The 17,963-nt window shown below is 42.9% G+C and overlaps 1 protein-coding gene across 2 annotated transcripts in view; it reads right to left on the bottom strand.

The window, feature by feature from the left end:
* Positions 1–4,787: 4,787 nt before the first annotated feature.
* a1cf (apobec1 complementation factor) overlaps positions 4,788–17,963 on the bottom strand; it is a 16,758-nt gene continuing 3,582 nt past the window's right edge. The window contains exons 4-12 of one of the 2 annotated variants that reach the window (XM_030077997.1): positions 17,640–17,878; positions 14,402–14,566; positions 13,310–13,407; positions 11,921–12,058; positions 11,385–11,529; positions 9,625–9,863; positions 8,718–8,854; positions 7,937–8,091; positions 4,788–5,010 (exon numbers count right to left, since the gene is read on the bottom strand). In XM_030077997.1, coding sequence (XP_029933857.1) covers positions 4,868–5,010; positions 7,937–8,091; positions 8,718–8,854; positions 9,625–9,863; positions 11,385–11,529; positions 11,921–12,058; positions 13,310–13,407; positions 14,402–14,566; positions 17,640–17,878 — 1,459 coding nt within the window. In that variant the 3' untranslated portion in view covers positions 4,788–4,867. The remainder of the gene's footprint in view (positions 5,011–7,936; positions 8,092–8,717; positions 8,855–9,624; positions 9,864–11,384; positions 11,530–11,920; positions 12,059–13,309; positions 13,408–14,401; positions 14,567–17,639; positions 17,879–17,963) is intronic. The other variant, XM_030077998.1, reaches the window with a different exon arrangement.

The raw sequence follows: 17,963 nt of genomic DNA, 5'->3' as shown, positions 1-17,963 counted from the left end.
TACATATTTAAATTTTCTGTGTAAAATGATTTGTGTCTATGGTGTGCATCGGCCTTTTTTTTTTTTTTTATTAAAATTTTCTACTGGTAATAATACAGATGCTAAGCTGTTCAGCTCATTTAAACCCTTCAACTACTACAGCTAGATGTATTTAAATTTCTTACGGCATGGTCTTTTCCTTTCTCTTGCAAACTGTCAATCATTTCTGTTTTCCTTGTGACCTGTATTTGTATGAAAAAAACATTACTCTAGATGGATATTGTATATTGTATATTAGAAATACAGCGTTCACATGTAATACATTGCTGTGCCACTGCTTGCTCTCCATCACCTGTACATCAGTCTTACCTGCATCTGGTGTCTCTGTAATTCTGAAGTAACCTTTGTTTTTCTCCCCAGAGCCAGCAGGTGTCACCAGTGTGTCTTCCAGGTGCAGCCTTCACCCCTGGGTGCTGCTGCTCCTTTTTTATCTCATCATCACTTAGTTTGAATCCTGTGTGTGTTTTCCATGGATGTTGTCTCCTCTCTAAATCTATTAAAGGTGAAGGTCAATTACATAGCAGCTTTTAAGAGTGTAAGTGTAAAATATACATGGACCACATATGAAATACAGCCTAAAGACACATAGTTAGACATAACATTGAACATAGTTGGCATTTGATGTGCCTGAGTTAAAGAGAGTGCTGGTGATGGTGGTGGTGGGGTTAAAATGGCAAGATGGGAGTTATAATTTCTTTTCTGAATAAATTCAGTAAAGAACATGTAGTGGTGGTTAAAACTTATTAAAATGATCTTTTGTCAGCACATATATAACACAAAAATCTTAAATTTCAATGTTCCTCAGTTTAGAGTTCAGTGATGAAGGGATGGTGATGGTGGGGTTTAAATGTAATATTGGATTACTGAATAAAGGCACTATACAGACAAGTCATGGTGTGTTGTTCTATTTTTTAACTGGATAAATAATCAAAAATCACATCCAGTCCATATTATTCAATTGTAAATTATCACAAAATAGTCTCCATTATGCCATAAATGAAATTATGGTTTAAGGCAATTTGCCTATGAAATATGCAAGTCATTTGAACTTAGGGAGAAAACGGTGTTTGATAAATCTGTTCAGCTCCCGGCTGAAACGTTGTTAATGTGATGAAACTGTTCAGCAACAATATTTTTACATACTTCTTAAAAAATGACTGGTTGACAGATTCCCTGATACCTGATTGCTCTGAACTGCAAGTCAACTGATGTTGGAAACATTTCAGTATGAAATTTCAGAAAATAAAGAAAATTTCCGTTGATTATGAGATAGAGCTAAATATTTAATGTGTTTTATTGGTCATAACTGTAAGCTAATAGGAATAGTCAATAAGTATGTAATAATTCTCATATTTACACTGTAATATTTTCATTTTAGGCAGTTATGGATAAGTTTGAATATGTAAATTGTCCTAATTGTCAAATAATAAACCCATAGCACATGATATTTTCATATTCCCATTGGTTTCTTTATTACAGGGCGATTATAGATCATGATACATTATAATCATCAAAGCAGTTCCTTACAATTCCCACTCCAGCCTTTACATTACAGATTAGTGTCAGTTTCCATTTCCTGCTCAATTACCAAAGTACAGAGAAATTTTTGAAATATCAAAAAAAAAAAAAAAGAAGAAGAAGAAGAAGAAAAGCAAAATAACTCCATAAACAAACAGTGTCTGGATATTATTATTTTTTTTTTCCTGGTATAAAAATAAGTTCTAAGTGCTACACACACTTTAATACTGTCTCAGCTTTGGCATGTTCGTCGGTCACGTGATGGCGTGTGTTTTCTGTCACGTGTAAAATCCCCAGAAGAACCCACCGCCATTATCAGTCATGATGAGACGATCTGATCTGTCATCATCTGCTCGTGTCTGCAGCAGAGCCTCCGAGCTGGCCCACGCCGGCGATCTGCTCGCTGCCACGTGGAGGCTTTCAAAATGGCCACAAGATGGCGATCACGAGGCCGGGTTTAGCTCATTTGTGGTCTTACACTGTGTTGAAGTTTGGTTTTCAACTCAAAATGTGCGATACACAATAATCATAATCACCACTAGGAGGTGCAGATGTTTTTGTTTTTTGTTTTTTTGAGCTTTTTGTCACAGTGAATTTGATGTGTGAACGCTGCATCAGATTTCACACACTTGGAGCGGCGCCACCTACAGCTATATTCACTTTATGATGGAAAAACAGGCTCTGTCTCGTTTCCTCAGGATGGCAGTCGAGTGCAGATGATTTTACGTGCCACAGTGTGACTGACATAATCATTTTTTACTTCAGTTTTCAGTCTTTTACCCCGGAGGATCTTGAACAATGAGCAAATGACAAAGCAAACCGCTTTCGCTCCAATTCCAGTGTTGCAGTTCCTCACATTTTGAGATTAATGCCGCAAGATTTTTCCCATCTTCCCCACTGTGAGCTGGCAAATGTGCAAGAGCAGTGCCATCCAGCCGACTGCAGCCTCCATGAACTCCTGGCAGATCAAACTGAAGGCGGGAAAACACGTTGGGCAGATCACACATGACAGAACCAGATCGTACCTTCATAACTTCTGGTAAAAGACTCATCCAGATCCACATCAGGGTCTGCAGAAACCTTCCATCTTTACTTTTCTATTTTTTACCTCATTTAACTCGAATTCATTGTTTTTTTGTTTTGTTTTTTGTTATTTTTGAGATTGAAGGCGTTTGCAGAACCCTGTCGATATGGACCGTAATCTGACGATGGCCAATGGGAGGAACTGTATCGAGAACGTTCTAGAGGCAAGTCCGGTTGGTTGGCTGGTTGGTTCCTTCTTTTCACCGGGGGGGAACAACAAAACACTTTGTCTGAGTGTGTAAATACTGAAACACCAATAAAAAAAGAAAGAAAAAGGAACTTCCAACACAGCTATGAAGGCTGGTACAGAAAGACATCCACTATCTGTCAGCCCACCCGGTGGCGCCATCCTTTAAAAACCCCAAAAGGCCCTTTAAAAGTCAGGTTTTCTCACTTGAACTGGAGGTTTACAGGCACATCTTTCATACATGCAATGAAATTTACCATTCAAAGACTCATAAAGCCTGCGCACACCAACTGTCTCCTCTGTATCATCAGTTGTTTAATCCACAACGTCTTTCTGAGAGCAGCTTTTCGTTAAGGCACATTCAAAGTTTTCTAAAACATCGACTCTACATGATTTCTTCTGTTAAGGTAATGGGAAAGACATTAGATATGGGACGATAAGAACAAGAGGAATGGAATGAAAAAATGAAATTATTGCATGGGCCCATGTTTGGGAATAACAAGAGAGAAAACAGACTGAAGAGATCAAAAATCTTAAAGCCCCACACTCAGAGATGATCAAAAGTCCAAAGCTACAGCTAACAGATCTCACAGGGTCACGCACTAAAAAGTAAAACAAACAAAACAAAACAAAACAAAAAAAAAAACCTTGAAGTGGCTGTTTTATTAGCGTGTCAGAAGGTAGTAAACATGCTTCGTTCTCAAATATAAACATGGAAAAAAATTTTTAAAAAGAAGTTACTAACCGATCAAAACACTAATTCGCGACTGATTGCTACTAAAACTAAAAATCGATACTTCTAGCCAATCACATGCTGCCAACTGGCTTCTTAACCAGTTAAGACAAAGCACAGAAAATTATCAGGCGCAGACACACGCACACACACAGTCCACTACAGGTAAAAGATAAAAGATCAGCTTCATAAAATGAGGTGAAGAGAGGAGGAATGAAGGGAGCCGAGACGATAAAGGAGGAAAAAGACTGAAGAAAGGCTGGAAAACGAGACTGAGGCAGAATCTGGTTTGGGGGCGACTGACGAGGCGTTTTCACCGAGTTTCTCTCACAAATCTCCAAACTCTCTTTGGTTGTGAAGCTTATCAGGTTGGAGAACAATGTTTATTCCATTTATTTTTATTTTTATTGTTTTGGGCAGTTGGAGGGTCCACAGATTTATTAAATTGTGTTTAGAGATTAAAAACACGATGTGACCAGCAGCTTCAGGTGTGTTCACACTATTCTGCTTTTTGGTAGAAACAGCGCCGGCCAAACGGCACCTGTACGTTGTGGCCGGGTCGGCGCCACAGTCACGCAGATCTCTGATCATGTCACTCAGGTTCGGCTGAAGATGTCCTTATGACTTTTTTTATTTTACAGTTACGTTGCCTTTGTTGAGGTGGCGGCATGGTTTGTGTTTTGTTTTGTGGAGCGCAAGCAGCAAAAAGTTTCGTGTGGAAAAACTCCACCAACTCACAGAGGACTTTGTCTGGGAACTACTTCCAGCCGTGGAACACCAGCAAACTGTATCTATCCGCTCAAGAAGGAGTACCACAGGCGGATAGATACAGTTTGCTGGTGTTATTTGACAGGAAGTAGTTCCCAGTGGATACCTGCGTCATGGTTTGAGGAGTTTTTGACGTGTTTGAGCTCCAGAAAACAAAATAGTCCCCGTCCAGCTCCACACTATCAGAGTGAACTGACTGGCGTAGGGGACGAGTGAAATTGTCCTTTTTTGGGCAAACTGTTCCTTTAGCAGCATGAACGTCAGCAGCAGCACCTAGACGCTACGGGTTTCATGCTGCTGATGCAACATGAAACCCTGTCTCTTTTTCATTCTGATTGGCTGATCTCCTGTTGGCTGTGATTGGTCAGTCCAGGTCATGTGGTCAGAGCGATTTTTGCGACGCAGCCACTTTCTGTCAGTTTTGTTGTTTAGTTGTTTTTAAAAAAAGGCTCTGGCAGTTTGAAGTGAGTGGAATAGTGTGAACACAACTGTAGATGCCGGGTCTTTGTTTGTTTGTTGTTTCTTTGGAAACCACTGTCCTAGAAAACGCCGTATCCGTCCGTGTGGCGCGTTGCCATGGCAAAGGCGGGGTAGCCCTCATAGGTGGTGTAGGCAGTCAGATCCTGACCCAGAGACACAGCCTGCTTCAGCTGGGAGGAGGCGGGGCCAGCCAGAGTGTAACCTGGAGAGACAGACAGACAGACAGACAGACAGACAGACAGACAGAGAGAGAGATGCTCAGTAGCTGGGTTTCCATCCAAATATATCGAAATTTTTAAGCGAATTTTGTCGAAATGCGCAAAAGAAAATGCGAATTTATGCCTGTTTCCATTAGTTTTGTTTTGCGATTATTGAGAGGAGAGTGCGCCGTGAGATGATGTCATAAGATAGCATCTGTGTGTCGACTGAACAACAACAAACACTCAGCTGACACTCAACAGCTGATCAGGGACAGATTCCTGCTGAACTTGTCGGCTCTTGGGAGAAGTCTGCTTACTATTTTGGCAGCGCTAACTTCGTACCGAACCATCCTAAATAAGGAATAAGAGACTAATAATAATAGTAACAATAACTAATAATAAGACTGTAGCGTAGAAGTGTGACGTGGTATCCGGTCCAGTCATCGTTTATTCGCAAAACCTGTTTCCACAGCAAAAAGTCGCATTTTCTTTTATCGATACGCTGAGAAATCCACCCCCTCCAAGTGTAAAAACTTTTTTGCGAATTTTCGGCCGTTTTTCGAATTTCTGGCGTTTCCATCCAAGTTTTTTTTCGCAATTTCTGAAAATGCGAATAAATATAGGTGGATGGAAACCCGGCTACTGAGTGACAGCTGACTAGTTTAAGGAGTTATGGGTCGTGATCACATGAATTCTCGTTGTTTCCTGTGGCTTCAGACGCTGATCACTCAGAGCTCTGAGCTCCTTCAGGCTCCACGTCCCTGCTGCTGTTTTAAGAGTAAAAAAGGCTGCTCCAGGCTCCTGGCTCTAAAGGCTTGTCCTGAGTCTCTTCATGAATCCTGGCTGTGTTTTGGGTGTAACATGCAGTAAACCAATCAGAGCGCCGTCTCCCGTCCCCTCTAACAGCCAGGTGTGTCACACCTTGGTGGGCTGCTGTTCTAATGGAGGATTCTCCAGGTAAGAAGGAAGGAGACGGAGTGAAAGCTCCTGAGCAGATCAGGACTCCATCTGAGCTCCCTGAGGTGAAGCAGCGTCCCTGTGTGTGGGACAAGCAGAGCGGATGCTTCCGAGTGGAAGAGAGCAGCTGGAGCGTGAAAGAGCCAAAGACACTCGATACCTACAGGAAGAGAAGTCGTTCTCACCGGCATAAGAGGAAGGACATGGAATAGATCACCAGTGTGGACTCATCATGTGACTTGTCACAAAATCACAAATCTAATGACTTTAGACCCAACAAAATCAAGAAGACTCAACTTTGATTTTAACATCAACATCTTGTGACGTCACTTGAGCCTTTTGGCTCAGAAAGACATGACAACCGACCCTCCCGAAGGCCAATAATAATTCATTATTATTAATTATTATTAAAAATGATGGTTTTTCAACTGGATCACAGATGGCTGGTGTGTTTGAGTTTACCACGAGGAAGCTTGAGGGTAAAACTTTCTCTGCTGGCCCCTGAAGGCAGCACACGATGAGTATTTGATGCAAACATGATGCTTTATGTTCCTTTAGAGAACCTCGTGTTGCCCCGTTGTGTTCTTCCATCCGGCTGAGCTTACTGTCCAACCTGCTGTTCTCCTTCCAAACAGCAGATGGCGAAGTGATCAACTGTTTTATCACAGATTTGTAGACTCACTGTTACTATTATTGTGACTATTGATGCAAACAGTATTGCTTATAACCATATAAAATGATTGGACACAAAAAGACACACACAGACACACACACTCCGTGTTTGAGGCAGTTTGAGAATGAAAGAGCAATTATAACTTATAACTTAGACTATAACTGAACAAAGAAACAAGTCTCACTGTTAGATTTTTTTAATCTTTTTTTTTTTTTTTTTTTTTTTTTTGAGAAAGCCAGTGAAGGAGAGAAGTAAAAGGTCTCTGCTGCTGTTGTAGTGTAACCACACACGTCGCCATGACTTTCATGGTAAGTAGGTGACAATTAGTAAGTGATATAGTTGAAATTTCTTTGAAATCACACCCCAAAATTTATTTAAAACCCAGAGTTGACCTTCAACTCCTTCACTGTGTCACCAGACTCATTCTGAACACTCCGAATGTTGCTGAAACCCAATTTATGATTTTTATTCACTGGTTTTCCTGAAAAACACCAATACCACTAAACTGCACAGAACTGAAGTTGCATTCAAGCGTCACATGTAAAGTCAGTCTTAAACATTTCAGGATATTTCAGAAATTCCATGTCCAGCAGCAACCCTGGATTCATTTTTATGATCTAATGGATTTAAAAGAAAATAAAACATTTGTCAAGAACAAGTTTGGTGGTATAGTAAAAGTAAACGTTTCGGTTTTTTAATACATTTTGAGGTGTTGTAATGGTGTAATTTGGGGGTATTCTCCAAGAAGTCTTACACACGTTACTTGCTGATTATCACCTGTTCACCATGAAACTCACAGCGGCGTTTGTTTGTTTGTTTTTGTCTTTTTGTGCTGGGCTGGTTGGCAACTCCTGTTTTACTTCGACTTCAATGAAATAATGAAACAACCTCACATGACCTCTACTTCCTGTCAAACAGAGCACCTTAAACAGTGACATCATTAAAGATTAAAATGTCAGCCAATAAAACCTTTGCAAATCTGTAAACATCCTCTCTCGTCCACTTGTCCCTTAAAAGTATTAAATAAAATAAAAGTGTTTCTCTCCCAAACTGAGATCCTGATGGGTTTGGGGTTTGGTCTGCCAGGCCCAAACTTCCTGTTTCAACAGGAAATTCATCAAATCAACAAAGTAAGAGTCCACATCATGGGGTCTTTAAGCAAAATGGTCCCATCCATCTCGCTTTTATCAACCTTCATGCTGCCTGTAGTGCTTTTTTCTGTATGTTTGGGGTGAAGGCAGCCTTTTATCTGGGGGTTAAACAGAGTTAGCTGGTTTGGGGTACGGACCTTCACATACCTGGGAAGGCCACCGAGGCCACGGCAGCAGCGGTGGCACAGCTGGCGTCAGCGGCGCCCTCAGTCTGCAAACCCAGCGTCTGCAGGGCGTGCTCGGCAGCGTGGACCTTGGCTTCATCTACAGTCGTGCACAGTTTGGCAGGGGTGAAGGGATGTCTGGAGAGAGAGGGGGAGAGTTTGTGCAAAACTGTTTTAGCTGGTCACACCAGATATCACCCACCTCCTGTGAAGAACGAACAAACCAAATGTTACATATCCTGAAAATACGCCGTGTTTCCTGCTGCGCTTATACTATTTTCATATTGTTTGAGTCCAACTGGATGTCACACAGCGCCCTCCATTGGAACAGAGCCAAATCTGAGATCCTTGTGTTTGGTCCCATGGGCTCCACCGCCAAAATCTGAGCACCAGAGAAGAGGAGATCTATACTCTACTGAGTGCACTCTTCTAATTTTTAACCTATTTATTATATTATATTATATTTTCACTGTGTAATCAAAGCGTAATCTTGCTATTGTTAAGAAAAATGCTAGAGAAATAAAGTTCATTCTTCTTCTTCTTCTTCTTATAGTCTTATAGTCGCAGTTTAGCTACAATAACAGATGTAGCAGTAGTAGTACTGGAGTGCTGTGTGGCTACCGCTCATATCCTTATAGTTGTAGCAATAGCAATCAGTAGCAATAGTATTTTCCATCATGGTAGTCTAACACATAGGGCTAGCCAGTGCTGGTGTGGTGATATTGCAGTAATAATAGTAGTATTTGCAGTAGTTGTACTCTTACACATTAGGATACTGCGTGGCCAGGGCTGGTATGGTGACCTTGTAGAGGAAGAGCTGCCTCTGATCAGGACCAATGGCAGAGTGGAGCTGATAGACCGGCTGGCCCCAGTTATTCTTCTGACACAACTCATCCAACACCTGAGAGAGAGAGAGAGAGAGAGAGAGAGAGAGCAAGGCAGCAAAATCAAGTCACTCATATAAGGTCAGGTGTGTGGCAGGTGTGTGTATTTTCATTCATTCAGCCTTTAGTTAAGTCTCGGGCGTCACTGAGGTCATATCCAGACAGTATCCAGACTGATTTTAGAAAGTCTGAACAGCATAAAAACACATGGAATGCATTTTTTGCAAATCAGATCCAAACCACATCTGGAGGGTCTCTGAAATGTGATTCCAGTCAGATTTCTACAGATGTGTCTCGGTCTGGACGCACTGGACGCCCATACAGGATTTCAAAGTGTCTCGAAATGCGACGCACAGCAACGCCGTCAGATCCACCAATGAGGGACGAGCAGCAGAGCGACATGGAGGACGACACCGACGACAGACGCTGAAATAAACTGTCTGCCGGCGACTTCTGGACATTTCTCCTGCTTCCATGTTGGAAAGCAGCGTCATCAGCATACGTTGTTACTGATGCCTACATCGTTACTATAGCAACAGATGCAGACAGGTTGGTGATGCCAGGACACAAAACTGATCTGATCACTTGCAAATAAACAGACGGTCTGTGTTAAAGATCTGATCTGCCTGCAGTTTGGACACGGCTAAAGACACCCAGCCTTTTCATTCAAGACGCAACTGAGTCTAGGGGTTTAAGAACCGTCGCAGAGGTGTGTCTACTGATAACCATAATCCATGTCAGTAGTGTGTGTGTTGGTGTGCATGTCTGTCAGGTGTGTGTGTGTTACCTGCGGTGCATGTTTGATGCCCGCTGCCTTCAGGGTCATGGCTGCAGGGTTCATGGGCGTCAGCTCCATGCCAGGCAGCAGGTCGTACAGCTTCTCCTCCGCCCGCTTGTCCGTCTTCAGCCCATAGGAGGCGGTGCCGCCGCGACCCACAGCCCCGCCCCCAGCGGTGTAGGCCAGGTAGCCCCGCCCCCCCAGCCCCCGCACCCCCGCGGCCCCTACAGGTACAGTCATGTAAATTTCTACAGGAGACCGAGAAGGCAGTGAAATCAATCAAATCACCAGAAATCAACAGGGAATAAGAATCAGACAATTATCAAATCAGACTGAAAGATACAGCAGCGCCTTCAGGAATCTGTGTTTCCACCTGCAGGTGGCGCCGTGGAGGCTAAACAGAGTCAAACGAACAGTGGTCAATGGGCCTTTTTCCAGAAAATCAGCTCTCTAAACGATGATAAGTTTATTTGTCTAACTGTTGCGTAGTGCGACATATGAAACTGTCTCTGGTGGTACTACATTAGTGTAGCCATGGTAACAAGCACCCATCTTGCTACACTGGTAACCGTGGTAACAGTCCCCTTTCTTTTCTTAGTGTAGTAAAGCAGAAGGTGCCACAGTGTGACTGCTTTGCTTCTCTAAATGTTTCTGTGTGGCTTTTCTTCATCTCCATCATCGTTTTCATTCTCTTTTGTGATGATTATTTATCATTCAGTCTGATCCAAATTCCAAAGGATATCGTTTTCCCGTTTTCAGCCAACATCATTTGGTAAGATTTAATTTAAAAGAAGTTCCACTTTTGTCTTGATTGAGGTTCATATTTGATTCCTGGTTAACAACAATATCAAAGCATTCTAATAATTCTTTATATTTGGTTTGTTTTGATTTGACACAATTGAGTTCGGCTGTAATATGCAGGCATTACAATCAGGTGGTGATGAGCAACATGTGAGCAGGTAAATTCACCCTCAGAGGTGTCGTGTGAAAACCTTGTAACTCCAAATTTGTTATCCTGCTCTTCTTTACTTTTTTACTGATTTGAATTGATACTATGAAAGGTTCTTTATGAATTAATTTGTGGCCAATAAAACTTAAACCATATGCCATAATTTACAAAAAAAAAAAAAAAAAAGCATTTTTGTAAAACAAGTTTCAATTCACTGAAGGCAGCGGGCATTCAAGTCAAAACTGACATTTTGGAGATTTTTGGTTTTCACTTAACGACAGAAATTATCCTTAAAATTATTACACATGATGATGAAATTATGAAGAATAGTAAAAAGTGGAGCTCACATTATTTAATGGAAGAAAAAAAAAATCTCAATGAATTCTGAGTGTAGCCATTCTAGAGAGTAATATTTTATGCTGATGATGGACTAACATCTTTCACAAAAACATCACTTTCTCGGTCAAATGTAAATGTTGGCCACAATGACTAAGTGATTAGATGCTTGAAAAAAATTCAGAGCAAACTGTTTATTAGACTATATAATCTATGAAGGGCTTCTGCCAGACTGTTTTTCTGGGCTGGAGCAGTTAAAATAAAGTGTGGACAACCAGCTGGCATCACGTAAAAGCAAATTAGAGGTAAACGGGTGATTTGAGCCTGAACCTTTAGTGAGTTTTCTCCTCCATTTATGATTGTGAACTCCACTTGCATATCAATCTGCTGTGGATTTTTTTTTTATTTGTTGAAGTTCTGCTGGTTTTTCATGTCTAGATGGATTTTAAAAAAACAACAACATTAAAAGCCAATGTGTCCTTACCTCTGACAGAGGGCGTCCTGATCAGGCCTCGGCCACCGATGTGAGCTTTGGCCCCCGGGAAGCGGAACTGTCCTGGTATGGCAGCGTAGGCCTGGGGGGCATAAAACACCGGCGCACCCAGGTAGGCTGCTGAGGGGTCGTACACCTGAGGAGGGGGAGGGGAAAGACAGTTTACAAAAGGAATAATCTCAATTGTTTTCCCAAACCCCAACAGGGTGGCCAGGACCCCGCCATGGTGGAGGGATGTGGAGCGATCTTGGAAACATGTTGACCCCCACGAATGGTGCACCCCTCTCCTCAACTTTGATCAGCAGTATTTTTTATTCTTTATTCTCTATTCTGTATTCTTTATTCTTTATTCTGCATTCCCCATTAGCTTCCAGAAAGTGGTCGCTAATCTTCCTCTGGGCTCCAGCAACAATAAAAGCAAGTAAATAATAATCAAAATCACACTGCATTGATAACACAAAAATAAAACAACAAATGTAAAGATCGGTAAATAAAGTAAAGTATCTTTATATGAAACAAAATCCGACCTGTCCCAGGGTGTAGGCAGCGTAGTCGGCCTGCAGCAGCGAGGCTCCGCGGCCTCCAGTTCCTCTGGTGTAACGGACATAACTGTCCTTGTCCACCGGCTTGGCCAGGGTCACCTCTATAGGAGAGCCGTCCACCACCTGCAGAGAGGAGGGGGGGTTATCTGAGCAGGAGAGACATCTAGTGGAGGAAAGACGGAACAACAAAGAGATATCAGGCTCTATTTTCCTGCTCTGTCCTCCTGCTCTGCAGAGCTGCTGCTGGACGAAAGGCTGTTTGCTTCAGGCTCCTGGCTCTAAAGGCTCGTCCTGAGTCTCTTCATGAATCCTGGCTGTGTTTTGGGTGTAACATGCAGTGAACCAATCAGAGCGCCGTCTCCCGTCCCCTCTAACAGCCAGGTGTGTCACACCTTGGTGGGCGGCTGTTCTAATGGAGGATTCTCCAGGTAAGAAGGAAGGAGACGGAGTGAAAGCTCCCGAGCAGATCAGGACTCCATCTGAGCTCCCTGAGGTGAAGCAGCGTCCCTGCCCTGTGTGTGGGACAAGCAGAGCGGACGCACGCCGGCGCCCCCTATGGAGGCCACCATCACTGTCTGGATAATGAGCTTTAGTGTTGTGTCAGTGCTGGAGGAAGCTCTGGCGTATTATCACTCTGCTGCAGGGGAAAAAAGCTCCCTGGCTTGTTTGCATTTCTTTAGATCAGCATAGCGACGGCGCCCTTGCAAACGGTAACACACAGATAGTGTGCGAGCATAAATGTAATGTATTCTGTCTGGATGTTCGTCATGGAGTCATGTTGTATTTTTATACCTGTGTGTATGTGAGGTGCTGTACAGATTTCAGGCAACAAATTTCCTGTATAGAGGATAATATTTTTTTTCTTGTAGAGGAAGAGGGGAGGAGAGTTCTGACTGAAATAGTTGTCCCGTGGCAGGCGTCCAGCCGCCATCAGCATCCTGTGAGTCAGACTCCGTCACGTTGGAAGGAAAAGAACAGGATGACGTCTCGTTGTCAACTTGGAAGTGTTCGTGTTTATCTCTGCATTTAAGATGTGTCATGAACTGCTCATTTTTCCTAGGTAAAGTTTACAACACTAGTGTGAATATAATTGATCATTTAGATTTTTATTATCTTAACCAGCTGGATTTGAGGCCATGCTTGCAGGCTGTGTTGACACACCTCCACAGTTTGTGATGCCAAGTGGCCAAAAAAATGGTTTCACTGACCCTAAGTCACAGCTCAATACACTGTAAAATCCTCATTCTAAATAATGTGCAGTTCCTAAGAAAGCAGAAGCAGAAGGAGAACATGGAGGAGAAAGTGGCTTTGTGGATCATTCAAAAGCTGCAGCCACAGAGGCACAAACAGACTGACCAAGGTCCACAAACTGACCTTGCCGTTGAGGGCGTTCATGGCGTTGATGGCGTCCTCCCTCTGGGTGAAATGGACGAAGGCGTAGTCCCTGATCTTCTTCACTCTCTCCACTGCACCTGCAGACATAAACCTCACATAAACCGCATGCTCGCTGTGTTCACGAGACGTCACAAATCCAAAGTTCCTGCGAGGAAAAACGCACTGGAAACCTTCAACAGCGTATCAGGGCCACTGAAGGAGCAGATTCTACTTTAACATGGGATTCAGGAACAAGGAGATCCTGTTGACTTGAGCCCAGAATCAGCAGATTGTTTTCTCGTCGATTGTTTTCAAGTCACAGCAACGTCTCTTCAGTCCAGATGCTGAGGAGGAGATTGGGATTCTGGACTCAAACCAGCAGGATTTCCTTCAGACTGGATCCCACAGGAGGAGAACAAACTAGTTTTCGCTGTTTTTTCTTGTAAACAACCCCACCCTCAGCTCCATATTTTCTTCTCCCTGTAGTGGCCCTAATACAGTGTCGTAGAGTCAAAACACACTCCCCATGAGATTTTCGTAATCTCATCAAATGACCTTCAGCTGACCAAAACACTGTGTGAGGTGAAACCTAAAATAAAAAAAAAAATAAATAAAAAAAAAAACTGCATCAAATACTTTCAGCTGGCATCCACGTTTCCTCCCTGATGTTGGAGTTGATTTGATCAGACCGCACAAACCATCAGTTTCCGCTCTTTGACTTGATTTTGAATTCTCCAGACACAGCCTTTTTTTAGAAGTTTGTTTTCTTTTTTTCTTTTTTGTTTTTAACCGCACAGTTTCTGGAGCTACTGCCGCACCTGTGCTGCATCCTCAGAGAAACTTTGGAGGAATGAAAGAGGTTTCTGTCATCTGGAAGTGCGACGGTGAGTCTGGCAGCTTTCAGTTTTGACTTAGACTCTACTAAAACTAATTTGGGTTGTCTGTAACAATCATGAAACAGCTAACTGTGGTTGTAGGTACAGGAAAACACACAGGCTGCCGGTTGTTATTGCAAAATAAACTCATACAAGGTGAATTATTCTTAGTTTGTGATAATGAGCTGCTGGCTGTACGTTATTAGTAGCATCGTACCTGGTTTGAGGCCGTTGAACTCCTTTTCTATCGTCTCCTCCGTGGTCTGCAGCATCAGGTTTCTGACGTACAGGATCTTAACGGTTGCCATGGTATCCTCATCCACCTCCACCTCAGGCTCCGCCCAGTCCACGGCAATGGCATGACCCCACAGTTGGATGCGACCTGAGAGAGAGAGAGAGATAGAGAGAGAGAGAGACGGAGGGGCTGAGAACACTGCCATCCAAAACTCAGAGTGCTGGGTGCAAGGTAATATTTAGATTACATCAGTGGGGTTCAAAGTGGGGTCCAAGGGCTCCCAGAGGTTCTTGAGGGTCTTCCAGGGGGCCCTCAGTTTAATTTCAGAGTAATTTATTTAACTGGAAACTGTTAAACTGCAGAAAATGAATGAGGGAACAAGTGGGGCGTCTAAACAATTTAACCTTTTTGAAACGTGAGCAAATTCACCTTATTAATTTCAAAAACATGGGGGAAAAGATGTTTAGCAAAATAGCATGAAATTAACAGAACATTAGTGATAAAAATTACCAAAAAAATAGCAAAACAATCAGAAAGTAAAGTCAGGCAAGACAATCTCCATAATATTAGCAAAAATACCTAATAAATAAATAAAAACAAAAGTGACCCTCAAAAAATTTACAAGAAAAAAAAGTATCATTAAAACTGTATATTTAAATGTCTGATTTCTCATGTTTACTGAACACGAACCAAAGTATATCTTGACCTAAGGATCCTTATAGGACAAAATCACTTAAAGTGTGGGTGGGTTCAATAAATTCAGATTAATTTTGAAATACTTTCCAGCAGTATTTACCCTCTGACTGCTGAGTGAACTGTGTTGTCAGTGAGGAAATGCAGAATCATCTGCAGTACGTTACTCCATCAGGTCTGGTTTGCTGTTGCACAAACATTCGGTTACGCAAACACTTTCCTGCAGACACTGGAACCAATAAAACCCTATCTTATCACTCGGGTTGAGTTTCATGCACAGGAAGAACCGGTGCTGTTTATCAAGCAACACACCAGCTAATTTGCACAGAAAAGTCTCTGATCGACGCAGCAGAAACACGTCATTTGCAGCCGAGCGGACGCCGGGAGGAGCTGCAGCTTGAAGCGCGTCTGGACGGGGAAATTTAAACGTTTCACACCGCAGAAAACAACGATGGAGCTCTGATGCCTTTATCTTTATGATTATTTCTGATACTCTGACCACCTCACTCCCATAATATAAATACAGATTATCTAATCATCGCTCCCCTAAAAGCTTTTCCTCCTCCGGACGATGACCCAGTGCCGCGGCATCTGATTGGCTGCTGATAACACTGCGCTCTGTTGTGCTTCCTTCCACACTGCTCCACACATCGCAGGTGGAACATCTGAACTTTGGCTTCTTTAAATTGGCTTGTCAGCAGTTTTCATTGAGGATTGTGCTTCAGATCAGGAAGTGCTTTTGCTCAGTGGACCCTGGTATGAAAAGATATTTTGGTTTGTGTTTGGTGTTAAATTGTTCCAGTGTAAAAAAAACTGACCAACAGGTTCAAAGGGGTAAAATCAAAGCTGGAAAAAAAAAAAAAAAAAAAAAAAACACATTCTAAAAATTAAAGCTATAAAAAACAAAATTAAAAAACTGACACACTCTGACAAAGGTCAGATCAGTGATGCTGGGCCAGATTTCTTGTGTTTAAATACTTTAAATTCCAAGGGCCTCCTGGAAGACCATCATTTATTGGCGCCTTTCACCTGATACCAAACTCTTTTGTAGCAAAGAACTCGGCTGATGTCAGACATGATGTGAACAGACATGATGTGAACAGACATGATGTGAACAGACATGATGTGAACAGACATGATGTGAGCAGGCTTTCACAGTAAATTGAAGCTGTTTTCCGCTGCCTAGCTTCTCAGTAACACATGTTGACCGATGACTCCGCTATCGTCGCTCTAACCCTGTTAGTGGTTTACGGTCTTTTTCCATCGGCTGGTTTCCTGTTGCCGTATCCCCGACCATATCCCTTCTGCGGTGAACAAAGTCCTCAACATTCAGAAACCACACAGCTGATAATTGGCTGTGGAAAGCAAAATGTTTCCCCGGGGACTATTTTCCCTGGCGGAGGAGAAGGAGGAGGGAGCGTTTCAGTGTGAAAAAGTCCTGAAAAGCCAACAGTGCTGCTGCTTTTAGGAAAACTCATGTGGAGGACTTTATTGGGCTGATGGAAAACTGGAGTGAAGAAAGTGTGAAGGCTCTGAAAATTCATGTTCATATCGTAGTGGAATGAATGGAGGAAAGGGAGGAGGAGTGATGTGGCAGCTCTGAAACCCCACTGCTCGCTCTGGGAGGAGAGCAGAGGAACGTTCTGGAGAACATGCAGAGGAACCGGGACGGAGATTTAAGTTCTTTTCGTTAACTTCACAGTAGCTCTGGTTCTGACTGGCTGGTCACTACCAGAAGTCTTCATGGCTCCAAATTTTCATACCTGGACACAAAGACCAGAACTGAACCGGATCTGTCTGTTATTCCGAGCTGAGACCCAGACCCTTGCAGAACCAGGAAATGCCTCCTCTGAACCTGGTTGGACCCGAGAGAAACAGACCCGGCGCAGATTTCACAGCTGATTGCTATTAAAGTTGTTGAAACAAAAGGTTTGTCGTAGCGAACGCCGCAGCCTCGCCTCCCCTGCCTGACTGTGACTCAGATAATCCATCAGTCCTCTGCCAACAAATACAAATCAATAAATAAGTCCACTTGATGTCTAGAGGTGACCCCCCAGCTTTGGGACGTCCCACCTGAGGAGGCATAAATCACTTTAAAATCACTTAAAACCCATTTTTATAGATAGAGTCAGTGTTTATTTTATTTTTATGCTTCATTAATGAATTAGTGTATTAATGTATTTTTCTTGTTGTTTTTTGTTTCTACTGTCTTTTTTTTATCTCTTTTACTGTTTATCTTTCCTCCTCCCTCTGTTTTCTCTTGTTGCTTTCTGTTATTTTGCTTTCTGATTTTTCTGCTTTGCTGTTTCTGTTAAAGCACTTTGGAGCCTGTTTTTAAAGCTGCTCTACAAATACAGATTATTGCTAGTATTATTATTTTCTCACTCAGCTCTGATGGCGGGTCTCTACCTGGAACCAGTTCATGAATGGTTCTCCCATTAGATCATGTCTTTGTAAACACGTGCTGTGATTGGTCAGTAGTTTAAAGGCCTTTGGGCATCGCAGGCTCTGATTGGTCGGTCTCTACCTGGCAGCAGTTTGCGGCGGGCCATGGCGGCCGCCCGGTGGCTCTCGTACTCCACGAAGGCGAAGCCGCGGTTCTTGGACTTGTCGGCGGCGCTCGGGTAGACGATGACGTCCATGACGCCGTCGGTCACCTTCCTCATCTCGGCCAGGATCTCCTCGCGCTTCTTGGTCTTGGGGATCCCGCCCACAAACAGACGGCAGTTGTCAACGCTGGCACAAACTCCGAGGAGACGTCCGTTCCTGCACGATCCGAGAGGCACAACATCAAATAAAACAAATTAAAATTAAAACGAGTTCCGTGTGACGCGTGATCGGACGCGCAGGC

Source organism: Myripristis murdjan, chromosome 19 (genome assembly GCF_902150065.1).
Source record: "Myripristis murdjan chromosome 19, fMyrMur1.1, whole genome shotgun sequence".
Taxonomy (NCBI): domain Eukaryota; kingdom Metazoa; phylum Chordata; class Actinopteri; order Holocentriformes; family Holocentridae; genus Myripristis; species Myripristis murdjan.
This window is presented reverse-complemented; position numbering and strand designations above follow the sequence as displayed.